The sequence below is a fragment of the Pteronotus mesoamericanus genome, unplaced genomic scaffold, assembly GCF_021234165.1.
Source record: "Pteronotus mesoamericanus isolate MK-2021 breed Mesoamerican mustached bat unplaced genomic scaffold, CSHL_Meso_final scaffold_507, whole genome shotgun sequence".
NCBI classification, from domain to species: domain Eukaryota; kingdom Metazoa; phylum Chordata; class Mammalia; order Chiroptera; family Mormoopidae; genus Pteronotus; species Pteronotus mesoamericanus.
Window position 1 is genome coordinate 12052863 of NW_026555319.1, and position 19559 is coordinate 12072421.

A 19559-nucleotide genomic window follows, 5' to 3' on the forward strand; every position below is an offset into this window, starting at 1 on the left:
TGTAATACGTAATTCATCAAGGACAATTCATTCATGGGCAAATAAGTACTGAGTACCTACCATGAGTCAAGGTGCTATATTAGGCCTTGGGAATTCATCGGAAAGAAAAATAGACGTAATTAAGTTTACTTGTGAAGAAGAAAGGCAACAAACACCTATACTTCCTACCTCAAAATGGGAAGATTGACTAAAAAGGAGCGAGCACCATGTTCTGGTTTAAAAGTCTTTTCTGTATAAACAGTAAATTCAAGTTCTATGGTAATACCTGGCAATTGAACGTTTCTAATTAAACGCTTAATGTAATGTAATTTATTATATTGGTTTGTAGAATATGATCTTCGAGAAAACTCACACGTGAACTTAACGCCTACTAGGCACCAGGCATAATAACAAAAGGGAGGATTCTCTTTGGGAAATGGGTTTTTCTCATGAATGGCGCAATCGATCCCTGGGAATTTGGGGTTTTCTCTGCATTTGAGGCTCAATTGCTGGGAATACTTGAACCACGCACCAGGTCAGACTAGGAGACAAGTAAGGCATTTATTCTCAGAATCATTTTTGACCTCCCCAAGATGGCGCCAAACCCCTAACTACAGTCATCACGCTCCCCCCATGACTTCCTCTAATGGCCTCCACTTCCTGCCCAAAGACCCAACTCTGTCCGAAGTTGAGACGGAACGCATGCCTTAGTAGTGAGTTTTTTTCTCACGAGAACTTTTACAAAAGTAATGAAAATAAAGTAAGTTGCGTGTATTTAGGTATTTCCCCGTCATCCGAGGCTCACGTTTTCCCTTCAGGGGGCAAGAGAGCGAGGTTTCGGTCAGGCGCGCGCCGCGGGCAGCTTGGGCTTCAGCGGGTCTTCGGCGGCGGAGTGAAAACCCGGGAGTCACTAGCGCAAGATGGCGACGGCAGCCGCAACATCGGCTTCGGAACCCGAGGCCGAGTCCAAGGCGGGGCCCGAGGTTGAGGGCGAGGAGGATGAGGTTAAGGCGGCTAGGACCAGGAGGAAGGTGTTGTCGCGGGCTGTGGCCGCTGCGACGTACAAGACTGCAGGGCCAGCGTGGGACCAGCAGGAGGAAGGCGTGAGTGAGAGCGATGGAGACGAGGAGTACCCCACGGCTTCCTCAGCGAGCTCCCCCGGCGAGTACGAGTGGGAGTACGACGAAGAGGAGGAGAAGAACCAGTTGGAGATCGAGCGGCTGGAGGAGCAGGTGCGCCCGGGGGTGGGCAGCGGGCTCCTTCCCGCGGGTTCCCAGGCCTCGGCCGTCCTCCCCGGCCCTGAGCGGTAATGAAGCCGCCAGGGCCGCAAAACCGCTATCAATCACCGTAGCTCCCGTCATTGGGACGCTTGCTGGTGCCTGGGGCTTTGCACGCATTATCCCATGGAAGTCTTGCAAGGAGCCGGCGAGGCCGTCGGGCGGTCCCCGTTTTCCGCGAGGAAACGGAGGCGCTTCGCGCAGGGAATCTTGCGGCTCAAGGTTATCCTTCCGGCAAGTGGGGAGTCGGGCTTTGAACTTGGAACCGGCTTCCCAACCCCGTCCCCTAACCACACCGTTGAACTACGTTTAGCAGCTGAAATAATATTCTCGTCGTAGTGTGATAGGAAATAACACCAATCACGGGGGTGATACTGGATAGGAAAAAGTAGAGATTTCAGCGTCTGGAGGCTGAGGCCGCAGCCGTGGATGATCCGCACCTGTGCGTACCGGGGCGGATTCCTTAATTCCTTTGAGTCTCAGCTTCCTCGTCTAAATTGGGAGCAGAGATGCCCTCGCCATCTAATTGCCCTAACAATAGTTAACAGTCACCTAGTTGTTCCGTGATCTCTGATCTGCTAACGCCTGTGTCATCCGGGGTCCGAGCAGGAAATGGTGGCACTTCCAAATTAGGGTGATTTCAGAAAAAGTGAATGAAGGGCCTAGAGTGTTTGTTGCAGGTGTGGGCAGGGAAATCAGGAGGCGAGGGGGGGGGGGGGCGGGGGGCCGCTGGGATCCCAGGGCCAGGCGCAGCAGGGCCTGTGTTCGCCCTAAGGCCTGAAGAGGGGAGGGGAGAGACTGGTTTTTAGAAAGGTCGTCTGGCTGGGGCACCTGAGCGGAGCCCAGACCTTTGGTCAAGGGGTGCAGCCCAAGTTTCCTATCAGGGATTGGGGTGTGGGGGAGAAGCACCTTGACCTGCCTCTCTTCCTCTCTACAAACACCTGCTGATACCTTCTGCTGGGGAAGCCCTGCTGGAAGAAAGGGAGCCGGAGACTCCGTCTGTGGGGGCCACACAGCGTGGCAGAGGAGAAAGTGCAGGGGATTTGGAGGGGCAAACAGATCGTACACATTCATTGTCATTTACTGCCGAGAAAACGGGTTCAGAACAAATGATAAGATGGTTTGTTCAACATCACTCATAAAGGGATTTGGACTTTTCAAGGTTGGGGACCAAATGCCGCACTGGATGTGAAATCACTCCGTGATGTGAAATTGTGAACCTAGGTCAGTCAACCTTGCTGAGTGGGAGAGTCCTCGTAGTGTCGTCCTGGCAGTGATACTGCCCTCACGTTGTGAAATGGCGGTATCCTCAAACTCGGCGATTTTCAACCAGTGCGCCAGAAGAATTTTTAAAACATGCAGCCTCCGACTATTTACTCGGGCACCAACCTCTGTTCCTTAGATTGTCAAATAAAAAATGACATCAGCCAACACAACAATAGCTGTCTGGTGTGAATGAATAGATATAAAATTATATCTATTGTTTGTTTTGTCAGATTGGCAAAATATACTTGTGTATTTTTTGGGGTGCTGCAGAATTTTAGTAGTTTATGTGCCACGAGATGAAAAAGGTTGAAAATCGCTGGTATAGTTTGTCCCACTTCTCACATCTGAATGTCAAAGGAACCAGTTGGGGTGGACAGGTGGTTACCATTTCTGCTGTTTATAAATTAATATGCGCGTGTCCATTCAGTCTCTTGTTCATTCGGCAAATGCCCTGTGATAGTCGGGTGTCAGGCTGTGTCCCTGTCCTGGTGAAAAGCTGTTCTTCAGTCTTTCAATGAGCCATTAAGTGCACTTGGATCTTACTGTTCCGTGAGGTTGGGGAAGTGGGCTTGTCTGTTTTGTGGAAGGGGAAGCTTGGAAGCAGAGAGGTGAAATCCTTGGTGGAGGGGACCCCACTGACTAAGGAGGCGGAAGAGTCAGAGCCGGGGGGCTCTTGGGTACTGGTGCCCTGCCTCAGGCCACTGGGGGTGGAATAGAGCTCAGAAAGGATGGGATCTGCCACGGGATGGTGAATTGAGCTCTGGCTTTATCCTCTTTGGCCTGGGGTTTAGAAATGGACTTTTCTGAACTTACCCTCACCTCATTCTGATCCCACAGCCTCTAGTTGCTGCTTTAACTGCTCTTACGGTTGGGCGTAATGTTGAACACCTTCTAGATGGGCCTGCAGAAAACTCAGGGGGCACCTTTGCAATTTCCAGTTCTCATCCCTGAGGGTATTTTATGGAAGCTCGCAGTTAGCTGCGGTATCTGTCCACGCAGCAAAGGCAGAGCTTTCCTATTATTTGTGTTTGTCCTGAAATGGCAGGTGACACATAATGATTTCTCACAGTTATTTCAGTTGTTGGAGCCTATGGTGTCTGTCCCAGGTGGTAAAATGAGGGTTGTTATAGTGCCTCCCCCATGGGGCTGTTGTGGACCTTAAGTGATACAATGTGTGTAAAGCTGCTGACAGAGTTTGACACATAGTAGGTGCCATGCCAAAACGTGCTCCTTTCTTCTCTCTTCTCTCTCCTTTCCCTGCCTTTCCTATGGTGGTAGCATGTATCCTTGCACAAGGCCTGTCTGTGATTTCCCCACCCCCACTCCACGTCCAGATTGTGCTGTTAGGGACTTAGGGAATCAGCAGGTCACTGTGCATTTGGCTAAGCCGCCTTTTTGTTTAAAGCGTCCTTTGTTGTTAATGATCTGAGACCAGAATAGACCAGCGTGTGTGCTCGCTGGCGGTACTGGTTGAGCTCTGCGGAAGTCTCTTTAAAATGCGTCTCAGTGTGCATGTACCGTACAAACTTTCAGAGCACTGCCCATACACGTTATCTTCATTATTTTGGCCTAAAAATCAGAAATTTAGACCAAAAATCATTTTAGAGGGAGTTCCTCTACCTCAGTGACTTTTATCTCTTTTTCTTCTGACCTACACGCGGTGTCCACGTGAGGGACACTTGCAGAGACGTCCTCGGACTCACTGGTAAGGACTCTCCCACCCCTTTTCATGCCCAGAAAACATGTTCAAACCCATGTGCACTGTGAGTTGATGGGGTGACAGGGAAAATCTAGAGTGTTCCTGAATGAGGGCAGTACATCTTTTCATAAAGTTAACTTTCTTTAACTGTTGTCACTTGTTCGACATACTTCACAGTCAGGTATGAAACTTGGGTGTGTCACGATAGCCCACTGGAGAGCCAGCGGTTTACTCCAGCTCGTTCCCGGCACAGTACGGACCCAGAGCCAGTGGGGATTGGAGCGCTCGGTCCTCACCTGGTCCAGCTCTTTTTCAACGCATCACATGATCGTGGGATGGGTCCAGCTTGTCAAGTTTTCTAAATCACGAGCAGGAGAACCTTGCTAAATGTCTTTCGATTTTTAACAGAATTCATAGGTCATGCTCTTAATCTGTTACTGATTTTTCTTTATCTTTTTGTATCTGAATTGATACACAGTTCATGTCTGTAAATTATAAAGTATGGTAATCAGATGAACATCACGTACCCCACCCGTCATGTGAGAGGTAGAGCTTCGTCAGTGCTGTTGCAGGTCTGTGGGCGTCTCTCAGCGCATTGCTCTGCTTGCCCCTTCTACTTTGCTCTTCCTAAAACCCAGCTAACTACTTCTCTCGCACATTGATGTTTCTCTCCCTCTCATTCTCCCTCCCTTCCCCTCTCTCTGAAAAATAAAATCTTTTAGAAAAAGATTTTTAAAAAATTTTAGTTTTAGAGAAAAGGGAAGGGAGGGGGAGTGAGAGGGAGAGGAAAAACAGTGGGTTGCCTCTTGCACACCCCCAACTGGGGACCTGGCCCACAACCCAGGCGTGTGCCTGGGCAGGGAATGGAATCCGCGACCTTTCCGTTTGCAGGCTGGCGCGCAGTCCGCTGAGCCACACCTGCCAGGGCTGTTCTTAAATGTTATTGTTTTGGGCATCAGGTAGTCTTGAAACTTTTGCTATCACATACATTTCAGAAAACATAAGGAGTGGGATCAGTTATTGTGCTTGCCCACATTTCTGCTGTTTCTGTTCTTTCTCACTGGTACCAAGGTCTCTTTAATCATTTCCTTTCTGTTTGAAGAACAAATTGTTTTAGTTTCCTTTTGTCTCAGATGTATGATAGCTTTTTAAGCACTTATTTATTTTACCTTTTAGTTCGAAAAGTTTCAAACATAAAAATAAACCTTTGTGTGCCTTTCACTGAGCTTCAACAGATTATCAACCTGTTGTTATTCTTGTATTTACCAGTAGAGACCTTTTCTTTCTTTTTGTTTAGTAAAAGAAAAGAGCTGTTACCTATTTACCTTGTAAATGCTAAAGCCCATTACTAAATTATCTTTAAAATCCTCACAAGAACTTTATGAGTTACAACATAGTAGCATCCCCATTTTATAGATGAGGAATTGGAGGCTTAGAAAAGTTAATAACTTGCCAAAAGTTACACGTTGTGTTTGTTTCATTAGAATGTTTCTTGTATTTCAGAGAGAACCAAGTGTGTTCTGACAGGAATTATGACAGACTTGAGAGAACTTCTTTATGGTTATTTTAAAAAGCCTCCTTTATTGATTTTTCCCCTCGAGGGTAAATATTTCATTTCTATTTCAGAGGCTTTCTCAGAATACACATTTATTTTGTTTGTGACAGGCATGTACATTGTCACCAGTGGTGAAAAAAACGCTGTTCTTTTGATGATGACATTTTAAATGTTGACTTCTGTTTCTTTTCCCTCTAGCTTTCTATCAACGTCTACGATTACAACTGCCACGTGGACCTGATCCGGCTGCTCCGGCTGGAAGGGGAGCTCACCAAAGTGAGGATGGCCCGCCAGAAGATGAGCGAGATCTTCCCTTTGACTGAAGGTAACGCGGCAGCAGTCACGCTGCTTTCATGGGCCCAGGTTTGCCAAATGGAAAATGCCCAGCAGGTGTGGAATACTGGGACTGTAGGGATTTGATCTTATCCGGGATCGTTACCTTCTGTGTGCCTGGTGCAGATGTTAAGAATTGAATTTCTGTGAACAGGGCGAATAACGATGAACGGGAAGTTTGCATGCTGACGACCCGCAGCAAAATCCCTGCTTCGCGGGGCGCCTTGCTGAGGGAGGGCTGACGCGGGAGGCGCTGTTGTCTTGCAGAGCTGTGGCTGGAGTGGCTGCACGACGAGATCAGCACGGCCCTGGACGGCCTGGACCGGGAGCGCGTGTACGACCTCTTCGAGAGAGCCGTGAAGGATTACGTCTGTAAGTGCCGCGGGCGCTGTGCAGGGCATCGGGCGGGGCCCCCGGCGTCCGTCTCTGCTGTCCTGGATCGCACGGTGGGGTGCGACCCCCCAGAAAAGACTGCCGGTCGAGCAGTCGGGAAGGTTTCAGTTCACTTACCGTCATCATCATCTGTGGGTTTCAGTGGAAGACACTTGGTTTTAAAATACAGGCGTACCACAGTGTATTGCACCTCGCGTTATTACACGTCACAGATACTGTTTCTTTCTTTTCCTTTTTTTAAAAATACAAATTGAAGATTTGCGGTAACCCCGTGTTGAACAAGTCTTTCGGAACCATTTTTTCCAACAGTCTCAGGTTAGCGGTTTTTAACAATAAAATACTTTTAAATTAAGGTATGTATATATTTTTTAGACATAACACTTAGTAGGCTATAGTGTAATGTAAACATAACTTTTATACACACTGGGAAACCAGAAGCTTCCTGTGACTTGCTTTATTTCGATATTTGCTTTATTGCGGTGGTCTGGGACCGAACCTGCAGTGTCTCTGAGGTCTGCTGTACAAGTAGGGGAGGTATTTGTAGGGAGTAGATGAATATACTCATACCCAGCATTTATCTGGCAGGAAAAATTTACATGCTGTTTCCTGATGACTAAAGATCACCTTTTACACATTGAATTATTTCAGAAGTTTGGGACAGAATGCAATTAAAAAGTATTTAAAAACTTCAGAAAAACTTATTTTGAAATAATTCCATAGTTACAGGGAATTGCAAATACAGCACAGAGAAGTCCTGTGTACGTACTTTTATCTATTTTTCATCAATGCCATATTACATTAGTATGTACATATCAAAATTGGGAAATGGAACTTGGTATGACGTGTGTTTATAGTTCTGTGTGGATTCTGGTAGCCACCACTGCGTTCGAGACACAGAAGCCTCCGTCCCCACAGAGCTCGCCCCGGCTCCTGGCGCTGACATTTTACCAGTGCAAGTGACATGTGGAGTCCTAACCTTCCTCTAAGTCCCTTCCCCCTCCCCTGTTGATTGTTAATTCTCTGTTGTCTCGGCACACCCAGGGGACCTCAGCAGATACTGCTGTGGACAAAATGCTTTAGAAAGCATTGAGAAAGTCCCCCTCTGTTTTCCTTAAACATCCTCCTCCTCCATCTGATTCCCCCGTCTCTGCTGTGGGCATTTCCCCTCGTGAGAGGCATGGCCTCTTAGAAGACAGACTGCCTGAGGGAGAGGATTCTCTGCACCTTTACCAGCCAAGAAGGATGTCGGTTTTCTACTTCTTATAATGAGAATAATAGGTGTTCTGTGAATGTAAAGTTACACTGAACGTGCTCTTAAACACCGTCCACGGGCCTCTGCTCGGGTGCTGCCGCCCCTGTGGCCTCTGAGAATCTGACGGTTTCGGGTGCGTGATGTCCCATGTTTTCTGCGTGTCCAGTTACCCCTTTCCTAACGACTCCGCGTCGCCGTTAACAGCACCTGCTCTTTTTCTCCAAGGCTCTCTTATCCCTCCCCAGGCTGTGATGCGTTTCGGTCCTTTGTGGCTTTGCAGTCACCCCGCTGTCAGGCCACCCCGCTGCTCAGTGCCGGTGCCAGCGGCCCTCCCCTCCCCAGCGGCCCTGGGGCTGCGGGCTCAGATAACCACGCTCCTTAGCTTGGGTCTCATGGGTCACTCTGGGCAGGAGCTGCAGGGTCCTTGTGTTGTTTTCAGGAGCTTCAGTCCGTGGAAATGGTGTCACTGGTTTTGAATGGTCAGAAGCCACTTTTGCCTGCTGTTTAGGGTTCTTTTTAATTAATTTTCTACTCTTTGCTTTTTAGTTTTTAATTTTTTTTGTATATTAAAAAAATGCCAAAGGTAGCCTTCCTTTATTTCTCAGCACGTTCTCAGTAGCGATGGCAGGCTGTCCGGGAGGTGGTTGATGTGCAGTGACAGGACAGGCGGCCACGGCCCTTGAGCTCCTCGGAGATTGTGAAAATTCTCCGTTTTGGAGGGGCCTCCTGCAGAAGCTTCAAGCCTCTTTCGGAACCTGGGATCAAGTGACACATTCTTTTGTTTGTCTCTCAGAGTCATTGTGAACTCTGCCCCCTTGGGTTTTCTGAGTTTAAAATACTGTTTGTAGTATTTGTCTCTAGATTATTTACATGTTGGGAAGACCCTGGTGTAATCTATTGAAAGTTACCTTTTCTTAATGGAGGTGCTGTTTGTGGACCATCTGTGACCTTGACTAGCCCTCACGGAGGCCTTCACCTGCAAGAGCTCTGTCACTCCCATTTTTAGTGTGTAGCTCGTCTGGCAGCTCCTTATTGGTGAGTGAAAGCAGTAGCTAAGACTTTGGCTAAGTTCTTGAAATAAGCCTACTTCAGTGAAAAAACAAGTCTCAGGAAAGCATACAGTAAGCCTCAAATTGGCTCCTATAGCTTTCTAGTATTTTTATTTTACAGTGTTCGTGTACAGGCCTCTGAAAGTAGTACAGACAAAATGTGTACAGTAAGAATCGATCCATTCATGAAGAGCTTCATTCATTAGTCTGGGCATAAAGCTGTGAGGGCGAGCACATAATTAAAAAGAGTGTAAGAAACAAGGCAACCAGGCCTTTTTTGTTGTTGTTTAAACCTCATTAAAAATAGAGATTTAAAATACAGATTTGTAGTAACAGGATTGCTGCTTTTAATTTTTTTCTTTCACTTTGAAGTCTTTCTGAAGTATGACTCAGGTTTATAACTGAAATAGATTTCACTGAAATCTATTACTAGGTTCCTTCAGTTTTAATAAATAAGCTTTATAATCAGAAACTGTTATGATTTTATCATCTGGTATATACTGTTGCGCAATAAACTCACAACTGTTATACCTGGTAGGGACACTGTTTAGGTACACACTTTTCAGCCTGCAGTATTTGTATAGGTAAATCGGGATGCTTGTTCATGGTGCTCTTACCTTTTTGCATGAGCCAGTACTTGTTTGGTGGGCACGTTTCTTTTAGGCGCCATTTTTGATATTTGGGTATTTCATATTCCGCACTAATTGAACACTTCTCATTTTTAGGTCCAAACATTTGGCTAGAGTATGGCCAGTACTCAGTTGGTGGGATTGGTCAGAAAGGTGGCCTCGAGAAAGTCCGCTCTGTGTTCGAAAGGGCCCTCTCATCCGTCGGTTTACACATAACCAAAGGCCTGGCCATCTGGGAGGCCTACCGGGAGTTCGAGAGTGCCATCGTGGAGGCTGCCCGGGTGAGTGCCCTGCGCCCCTGCCCAGCGCTTGCCTTTGCGGACTCGGGGCTGGTTTTGTAAGTGCTCTTAGAAGAACTTAGTTCATAACGGAGTCTCACCGATCCCTTAGTGAGTGTGCGGGCAGTAAAAGAAATGAGGCCGGTAGTCTTTGCGAACCAGCAAGAACGGTGTTTCTTTGATTATAAAGCACATGGCTCAGTAATCTGTTCCTGATGTTTTAAAGATACTGCTGTTTTAGTTACTGGTTCCAGGATAACTCCAGGGCAAGAATAACCCTATCTCTTGCCCCCACTTCCCCCCATAACTCACTGAGGAGTAACTGGGAGGATTGACCCCATCATCGTTGCCTTTTTGTAGATTACAATTGCGTATATTGCTGTCCCTCTCCACTAGGCTGTGTGAGCACACACTAAGTTATTACTGATGCATAGTGATGCCCTCTAATAGATCATTATTGTTAAACTAGCCCATTCCCTACGTGGATTATGTCCCTGTTGAAAAATTGGCAGTGGTGCCTTTGGCTTTCCCTGACGAAGGCATCCGGGCTGACTCCTTCGGCCAACGTTTGTGGCTTTCCAGGATCTGACATAACCCTGCATGGACTCTCCCCTCCACATTCTTGCACTTTCTGGCCACTGCACTTTTACACACGACGCTCCTTCAGCTGGGGCCGCTTTCCTCCTTGTGCCCCATCTGGAGCACCTGCAGTTGCGTCCATGTGCCCGCTCCTCCAGAGCCTTCCTGCTTTTCCCCCCTTCGTAACAGTAGGGCTCTGCCTTGAAGACTGGCGGAAAGCAGGCCACGCTACTTTGATACGTGGGGTACTTTGCTTATACGATGTGCTGCCTCACTGTAGTCATTTGGATACACTTCGTACTTCTTGTTTTCTCCCCATCATAAACACTTAGTAGCAGAAATAACTTTTATTTTTGCAGCTCATGCAGCATTTGACACAGTACCTCGTGTTTAAGAGGTTATAAGTTTTTTGTTTTTTGTTTTAGTTTGAACTAACAATGTGTTAAAATAATTTTTTGAGGTAGGAAGAACCAAAGTTTGTCATTTACTGTGAATTTGCTTCTTTAGCCCATGGCTGGCTTCCTTTCCCCTTTTGACTGGGAACAAACCTTTGATTCACAGCTGGAGAAAGTGCACAGTCTCTTCCGGCGACAGCTGGCGATCCCACTCTACGGTAAGAGAAACTGACACGTCGGGAGCCAGCCCTTTGCGGTTTTTCAGTGCTTTGGGGTATGTCATATAATTAGGCCTTTCCCAGCATCCAGTGAGGAGTTCTTCCTATCACTGGACAGTGTCTCTGTGGATGAGGCCCTTGGTAAAAATGTGTCTTGAATTATTAATGTTCAGGTGGCAACTTTACTTGAGCCTAGACATTACTTTTCTTTTTACTTCATAGTTTATTTGGATTTAACAAATTATAAAGTGTCCCTCCAGGCAAATCTTGGGTGACATGCAGAAAATGCTCAAGGGGAGTTGGCTTGTAGATTTCATCTCACATACCAGTGTGAGGCAGCATAATGTGCTGTGTAGAGCATGAACTTGAGCCAGACCGCCTGGGCTCAAAACCACCTTGCCCTGCCGTCTCCTGTAGACAGTGGATGCACCTTTAGTGCAGAGTGGAGAACCCCAGTAAAACCTACCTCACAGAGTTGTGAGGATCAAATGAGCCAATGGCTGTGATGGGTTAGAACCTAGGAAGTGCCAGGTAAGTGCTGTTGAAGCATTGCTATTAGTTTCATTAACTGATTTTTTTAAAAAAGATTTATTTGCTTTTAGAGAGGGGAAAGGGAGGAAGGAAGAGGGGGAGGCAAGCTTCAGTCAGTTGCCTCTGCTATTCCCCCAACTGCGGACCTGGCCTGCGACCCAGGCAACGTTTCGATCTGAAGGCTAGTGCCCAGTCCCCTTAGACACAGCAGCCAGGGCTCATCACCTGATGGGTTAATTAGTTGGTAGGACTGCCTGGGACAGCACTTTGAGACCGAGTCTCAGGCCAAGTCTGAGCTCAGTTGAAGGGTTCAGGATTCGATCAGTAAGAGCTACTATGGCCACAGGTGTGGGAGGGGTGAGTGGCACCCCCGTCTCGTGGTTTAGTCTAGTTTTGGATTGATAAAACCCAATGGCAAGACCCACGGGGCTGAATCCATCTTTCAATAGATATGGAGGCGACATTTGCAGAGTATGAAGAATGGTCGGAAGACCCGATACCAGAGTCGGTAATTCAGAGCTATAACAAAGCCCTACAGCAGCTGGAGAAATATAAACCCTATGAAGAAGCGCTGGTAAGTGTTGGCTGCTTTTACAGTAAACTTTTCTCTATAAACTTTTCCCTAATCGATAGTTGCAACTAAAACAGTATCTTTAAAACTTGTTTTATTGTGAAATATATAGAGTGTATAAGTGTATACTACAGTTGACATACTAATAATAAAGTGAACATCCATGTACCCACCACCCAGGTTAAGAAATAGAGCATTGCCAGTACCTTAGAAGTCTCCTATGTGCCCCTCTCCGATTGCCTCCTCTTCCCTCTCCCGAGAGGTAATCACTTTCCTGACTTTTGTGATACTCATTCCCGTGCTTTTCTTTATAGTTTTACAACCTATGAACTTATCCTTAATTAATATGTTTAATTTTGCTTGTTTTTGAACTTGTATGTAATGGAATCATGCTGTATATTTTTCTTTCAACATGTTTTGGGGTTTCACTGATAAGTATAGTTACAGTCCATTCGTTTTGCTCTAAAGTTGTATATAAATAATTCATCCATGGTCTTAGTTGGGTTGTTTTCAGGGTTGTGCTAGGAGCAGCAAGTAGCAGTGATGCCTTGATCGCTGCACCAGTCTGCGGGTGCACGTGGAGGAGAGGTTCTCTAAGTATGCACCTGGGAACGGAACTGTTCTCCGGGTTTTCAGTTTATACGCCTACCAGCAGTATCTGAGATTTCTCATTGCTTTCGCTAACCTTGTGTATTGATGTACTTAAATTTAGTCAATCTGTTGAGTCTGAAACTGGTGTATTAATTTACATTTCCCTGATCAGTAATGAAGTTGAGCATCTTCTCACATATATTGGCCATTTGGATTGTTTTTCTTTGGTGAAGTACCTGTTGAAATTTTTGACATATTTTCCTTTTGATTTTTCTTTATTTTTTCTAATTGATTTGTGGGGGTCTTGGAACTTCTTCCTTTCAATTGTATGTACTGCAAAACATTCCCCCAAGTTAGTGGTTTGTCTTCTTACCTTTAAAAATGGCATCTTTTCATGACCAGTCTTAATTTTAATCTAATTGGATTTTATCATTCTTTTCCTTATGGTTGGTGCTTTTGTTATGCTTAATAAATCTCTTCATACTCCAGTCATTAGTATACCTAGCTGTATTTTCTTCTGAAAGTTTACATTTTTTGTATTTGATGTTAGATGCCTGTTTGCAGTTGATCTTGTGTATGGTAGGAGGTAGGTCCAGTTCATTTTCCCACGTGGAGAGCCCGTTGTCCTGGCGCCAATTCTGATAATTGCGTCTCCTCACTCTTGCGCAGCCCCACATCTGTCATAGGGTAGCAGTCTGTTTCTGTGTGGCTCTATTTCTGACCTTACTGTGCCGTGGCCACTGGTTTATATTACACTATTGTAATGATAATTTTAATCAGTATTGATCTTAGGGTAGCAGGAGTCCCTTTTTGTTCCTCTTCAAGAGGGTTTTGGTTCTTTAGCTCTTAATGCTTTCATTGAATTTCAGGTCAGCTTTTCAAGTTCTATTTTTTAAAAAAAACTTGAATTTTTTATTGGAATCCCATGGAACCTGTAGATAAATTTGGAGGAGAATTACATAGTATAGGCCAGTGCTATTTAAAATAAACCTTGGCTGGTAGTTTAGTTGGTTGGAGCATTGTTCTGTGTGCTGGGGTTGGGGTTCGATCCCCCATCAGGGTGCACGCAAGAATCAACCACTGAATGCATGAATGGGGGAGCGACCAATCGATGTCAGTCTCTGCTTGTCTTTTTTTCTGTCTTTTTCTCTCTCTCTCTTTCCCTTTTCCCCTCCACCACCTCTCCCTCTCTCTCTAAAAATCAATAAATAAAACCTATATTAAAAATGAAATTAAAAAACTCTGTAAAGTTTTGTAAATTTATAAGTTCACCTAGTGTCTTGAGCACATTTTTAGATATATTTCTACGTGATATTTGATGCTATTGAAAAAAGTATCTTTTTAAAGATTTTCTAGTTATCCTTGGTGTATAAAATGTGTTTTTTATTTTTTTAGTCTGGCTAGATTCTTACTAATATTAATAATTTATGGATTCTTTTGGATATTCTGTGTTGTACATTTTCTTTTAACAATAATATTATTTGTAAGTGGTGTTCTTTTTTCTTTTTTGGTCTTAGAATACTTTTAACTTCATTTACCATGCCTCAGACTTAGTCTCTTGTTACCTCGTATTTCTTACCTTTTTGTTTGATCCACAGGCATTATTGTTAATGTTGTGTCATACAGTTTGGCTGGTTCACATTCACTGCACACCTGTCCTGCCTTCTTTCCTCTTTCCTGCCTGTGTCTTAGGGCTTTCATCTGGAATCACTTTTCTTTTGCTTGGAGTCTACCCTGTAGAGTCTTCCTTTACTGGGCATTTGCTAGTAACAGATTTTTTCACTTTTTGTTTGTTGAAAAGGTTTTCCTTTGTTGCTCTTCCATGAAAGTTAATTTCTCAGCGTACAGAGTTCTAGACTGACATCTGTGTTCTCTCAGCAGTTAAGTGTATCTTTCTGGCTTCTGTTGCTGTTGAGAAGTCAGCTAACTCTTGTTTCTTTGAAGGTAATCCTGATTATTTCTCTGGCTGATTTTAATCTCATTGGTTTGGTTTGATGTCTTACAAGTTCCTTACAGTGTGTCCAGGTGTGGATGTCTTTGTATTTATCCTGCTTGTGTTTTGTCAGGTTTCTTGGCTTTGCTTTTGGTCTCTCATGCATAGTGAGTGAGAACACAGGTGTTGAGAGCCAGGCTGCCTCCAGTTTGAATTTTAGCTCTGCCACTTAGTGGCTCTGATTTGGGGCTAGTACTTAGCCTCCTTGTGTTTCATTTGCCTTGAATGTAAGATGGAGATAGTTATGTTATTGCTTCATAGGATTGTTGTGAAGATCAAAGTCTTTATATTAAGACTTAAGCCAGGAGAAGCATAACCTTCACCTAAGTTAACCACCTTCTTTTAGTTTTTGACCTTAGTATTTTCTGTTTACTTACTAGTTAGTTGATGAGTTTCAAGATGATGTTTTGTATATTTAATCCAGCAGTGTTAGTTGTTTTCAGTAGCACAGTGTGTCTGGGTAACTGATTGGTCACTATCACTGGGAACTGAGGCTCTGAGGCATCATCTTTCTATGTTCACAGCACACATGCCCTCGCTGTCCTACATGTGCTCCCTTCCTTTTTCACATGTGAATGATTTGTATGTAATTGTATTTCACAAAGCCTCATCAGTGACATCCTCAGCAGGTTCAATTTTGTTTTGACTATCAGCAGTGTGGCTGAAAAGAAAACAAGTTGAATAAGAGGATTTTGTCTAAAAAGACTTTTGATTGTACTTTGGATCAGTCAGCATTCAGCATAGCATTCAACATTCTGCCATCTCCTGCGTGTACCTGTGCTCTGGCAGGTGCTGATACTGGGAATGAGAAGCCCGAACTAGCACGAGGCACTGGATTGCTCCAGTGTGGTTGCATTCTCTCCACTCACTAGGCCATGAAAAGAACTTCTTTTGGGGAAGGACGGCCGCATTGGTGATTGGTGTTTCTCTTTCGTTCAGTTCCTGAATGGTGGGAGATTTAAATTTCCAGTAGCTTAGGGATGGATTTAGAAAAGGGTTTAAGGAGCCTTTGTAGCCATTGCCACGAGAGGCACTTTGGACTCTCTCTGTCCATCAAATTGTAGACCTGGATGTGCAGAGGTTCTGAGAGTGGGGACTGGTAATTCTGACCCTGGTGTAGTCAGTTGCACCAGAGTTGACTGGGAAGATGTGTTGTGCTTCCTGACAGTGCCCGGGAGCTCATTGCTGTTCTCTTTCATCCCAGTTGGAAGCAGAGGCACCCAGGCTGGCCGAATATCAAGCATACATCGATTTTGAGATGAAAATTGGCGATCCTGCTCGCATTCAGTTGATCTTTGAGCGTGCCCTGGTTGAGAACTGCCTTGTCCCAGACTTATGGATCCGTTACAGTCAGTACCTAGTAAGATAACTATTCTGATTTCATTTTACCTTTTACCTCTTTGGGGCCTACCTGGAGGAAATCGGCACGGGTGCTCGGGGTTTGCTGCATGCTGCTCGTCTTGCCTGCTCGCGGGTCCTTCATCCTCCTGGGCTTCTGTCAGCTCACTGAGGAAGCCCTCCCACCGTTTTAAGTTGCTTTAAACTGATCAGTAACTAAAAACATTACATAGCCTTACTATTGAGGACTTTATAACAGATTGATTTTTTTTCTTTTACTATGGAGAAATGTAATCTTATAAGTGTAGACAGATTAGGAAAATGAAACCTCACACACCCATCACCCAACTTCAGCAGTTACCTAATGACACTAATGTAGTTTCATCCACATCCTCACCTACTTTCCCCATTCCATGTTATTTTAAATTAAACCCAGAAATCACATTTCCTTGCTAAATATTTCAGTATGCATGTATAAAAGATTTGGATCAGGATCCAAACATGATTCATACGTTAGTATTGGCTGATGCTCTTCAGGCTACTTTAATCTATAGGTTCCTATTTCCACCTCTCTTCTCCCTCACTCCCCCTTGTGATTTCTTTGTCGAAGAACCCAGTCACAGTAGAAATTTCTAAGGAAATTTTTTTTGTCAGTTGGTTGTGCTGGAAATGTCTCGTGGATGGTGAAGCGGTAGTGATAGCCATTTTATCTCCTAACCCTGACATTCTTTATCGTAGGATCGGCAGCTAAAAGTAAAGGATTTGGTTTTATCTGTACATAATCGTGCTGTGAGAAACTGCCCCTGGACAGTTGCCCTGTGGAGTCGGTACCTCTTGGCCATGGAAAGACATGGAGTCGATCATCAAGTGATTTCCGGTGCGAATGTTTCTGTGGGAAGACTTCACAGCTTTTTGTCCCAAGTCCGAAGCTAGAGGTCTGGCGGTCATTAAGTCAGCATTCCCCAGGGCGCTGCTCGGGGTGCTGGGTGAGAGTGACAGGAGGGCTCTAAGTGGGAGACCCACTGAGTGTGGTTTTGCCTTCGTAGAGCTTTTTAACAAAATGCTCATATTTATTGTGATCTTCCAGGAGCCTTTCACCAAACTTCCTTGGCCTGGAACTCTTCTTGCCTTTTCTAGAACAGTTTGTGCATTGCTGCAGTGGCTTTTCTTTTGAACATTTCTTCTAGCTCATTTCACTTGGCTGCATCTTATTATTATGTTAAATCGTATAGTATTTTATAGTCAGTAGAGGTTTTTAAAATAATCTCGATAACTTTATATTAGTTGCTTTTTGAATTGGCCACAAACCCTGTCTTTTTCTTCATCTCCAGCAACCTTCGAAAAAGCTTTGAGTGCTGGCTTCATCCAGGCCACTGATTATGTGGAGATTTGGCAAGCATACCTTGATTACCTGAGGAGAAGGGTTGATTTCAAACAAGGTATTTAAGTTCATGTGCTTTATGTCCGAATTGTACTTTTTCTTAGCACATCTTTTGGTGAGATGTCGTAGTTTCCAAATACATTGTGATTGGCAAGTGTTGTAGACCAGCCATTGGTAGCACCGCCCCTCCCCACCTGCACCTCGCCCTCCAACTTTTAGCTATTAATTCTTTATCAAGTCATGCTGTGGATTTTAAAGGAAGGAAGTAATGGTCCTTGTGTATTGTGCTGGCTCTTGCCACCTTCTTCGGTCTTATTTTGTATTTTTCTGTTTTCCCCCTTCTGTATACCCAAAATATTTCTCTAAATAAGACTGCTGTGTTTTTATTAAATCTTGGAGCCTTTGCAGGATTCCCCTTCCTTTCTCCTTTCACTCCTCAAAAAGAATAGCAACCGAAAGGAACCTGGTCTAACTTGTCCGTGTGCACTCACGTGCACTCACACACGTGGCCTCCAGCCGTGCCGCTGGCTGGGGGAGGCCTGCACACGGCACCGTGCGCTTGCCGTGCTGTGCTCTGCCAGTGTCTCTCTCTCCCTGCTCTGTGACGAGACCGGGGGCTGGCGGTTTTATTTCTGTGTTGTCAGCATGACGCCAGGTGCCTAAGAGGCCCCTGTGACTTTCAATGTAGGATTAAAAAAACCCAAAAACAACGCATTATGTGGTTTCATAGAGTCAAAATTCTTCTGCAATTTCTCCCAGACTCCAGTAAAGAGCTGGAAGAGTTGAGGTCCGCATTCGCTCGTGCTTTGGAGTATCTGAAACAGGAGGTGGAAGAACGTAAGTGTTGCTCCCACCTGCTGCTTTCCAGCTGTACTTCCCATTCTTGGTTTCTTTTCAGGCAAAGGCCATTTGTCTCTTAAGTCCTTTCTGATTTTGACTAATTCTATTTTTAAAGGTTTCAATGAGAGTGGGGATCCAAGCTGCATGATCATGCAGAACTGGGCCAGGATTGAGGTAAATGTTTTTTGGCAAATTCATTGGTTTCATCCACCTTTGAAGGACCTTTGGTAGTGTGGCGAAGTTGAGTCAGAATCCCAGCTGATGGCCTAGGCTCTGTAGGGACCCATGTTATTTACGTAGTCGTGTGCACATTTGTTTATGTCGTAGGGCAAACAGTAGATCCCAGGTAGCAGGTGTGCTGTAAACGGCTCAATGCCAGGTGTGCACTCACGCGCCCCTTCTCTCCCTTGCTCGGGGCGTGTCAGGTTTGTGCTGTGTGCCGGGCGCCTGACCAGGTGCCAGAGTAATAAGGTGCGCGCGGCCCCTGCACTAGTGAGGCTTTAGTCTAGTGTGGACAGCAGACGGCTGGACGGAGAGTTACAGGGCGCAGTGAGCTGAGCTACTGGACCAAGGACCCCACGGGGAGTAGGACCTGGAGCCTGCCCTTGATCAGCTCATAAAATTGTAAAATTCTGATGTTTTATTCTCTGAGGGAAAAGTCGAAGAAACATTTAGCTGGTTGTTCCTGGATGAGATGTTTGTGTGGTAATCATTTGAAAGATGAGGCAACTGAGGCTCAGGGAGGTTAAGCAACTTGCCCAAGTCGCTTAGGAAATGGGGAACTGGCACCTCTTTCTAGATCAGACTTACTTTCTCTATGCTGCCTCTCAAATTGAAGACTTGTAGTTAAGTTTCATAAAAAACAAAACGGAACAAAAAATACTGGGCGACTGGCCAGTACTGTTAGTGCGCACAGGCTCCCCCTGTTTGCTCTCAGCTAAGAGGCACCCTGAGGCGCGTGGCCGCAGCAAGGCTGGTGTGGCTGGGCCGGCCTGGGACCGTGGAGGGCGGCCTCGGCAGTGCCCAGGGGTTTGTGGAGAACTGGTAGCTGTGGTGGCTCTGTGGGCAGGTCTGTTTGAAGTATGTTTTTTAGTGGGTGTTGGTATCATAAGGGTCAGGTGCTTTCCTAACTGAACCTTGTAAATGTATCTCAGGCTCGACTGTGTAATAATATGCAGAAAGCTCGGGAGCTCTGGGATAGCATCATGACCAAAGGAAACGCCAAGTATGCCAACATGTGGCTGGAGTATTACAACCTGGAAAGGTAACTACCTGGGGTCGGGGACAGTGCTGTGTCCGGAGTCACCGCCTTCAGTCCCGGCTGCATTCTCCTGGCCTGGGCTTGCATCTTTACCATCAGCCCCGGCTTCTTCTAGTCCGTCTCTTTCATTAGTGGGTGGGGCTAGAGAACC

At 45.4% G+C, this 19559-nt stretch overlaps 1 protein-coding gene across 1 annotated transcript in view; it reads left to right on the forward strand.

Moving 5' to 3' along the window:
- The first annotated feature begins 844 nt into the window (after positions 1-844).
- Positions 845-19559, forward strand: part of SART3 (spliceosome associated factor 3, U4/U6 recycling protein) — a 28843-nt gene continuing 10128 nt past the window's right edge. Inside the window, exons 1-12 of the mRNA XM_054594212.1 lie at positions 845-1211; positions 5975-6101; positions 6377-6481; positions 9529-9713; positions 10851-10902; positions 11883-12007; positions 15793-15948; positions 16665-16803; positions 17258-17365; positions 18067-18144; positions 18263-18321; positions 19302-19411. Coding sequence (XP_054450187.1) covers positions 900-1211; positions 5975-6101; positions 6377-6481; positions 9529-9713; positions 10851-10902; positions 11883-12007; positions 15793-15948; positions 16665-16803; positions 17258-17365; positions 18067-18144; positions 18263-18321; positions 19302-19411 — 1556 coding nt within the window. The 5' untranslated portion in view covers positions 845-899. The remainder of the gene's footprint in view (positions 1212-5974; positions 6102-6376; positions 6482-9528; positions 9714-10850; positions 10903-11882; positions 12008-15792; positions 15949-16664; positions 16804-17257; positions 17366-18066; positions 18145-18262; positions 18322-19301; positions 19412-19559) is intronic.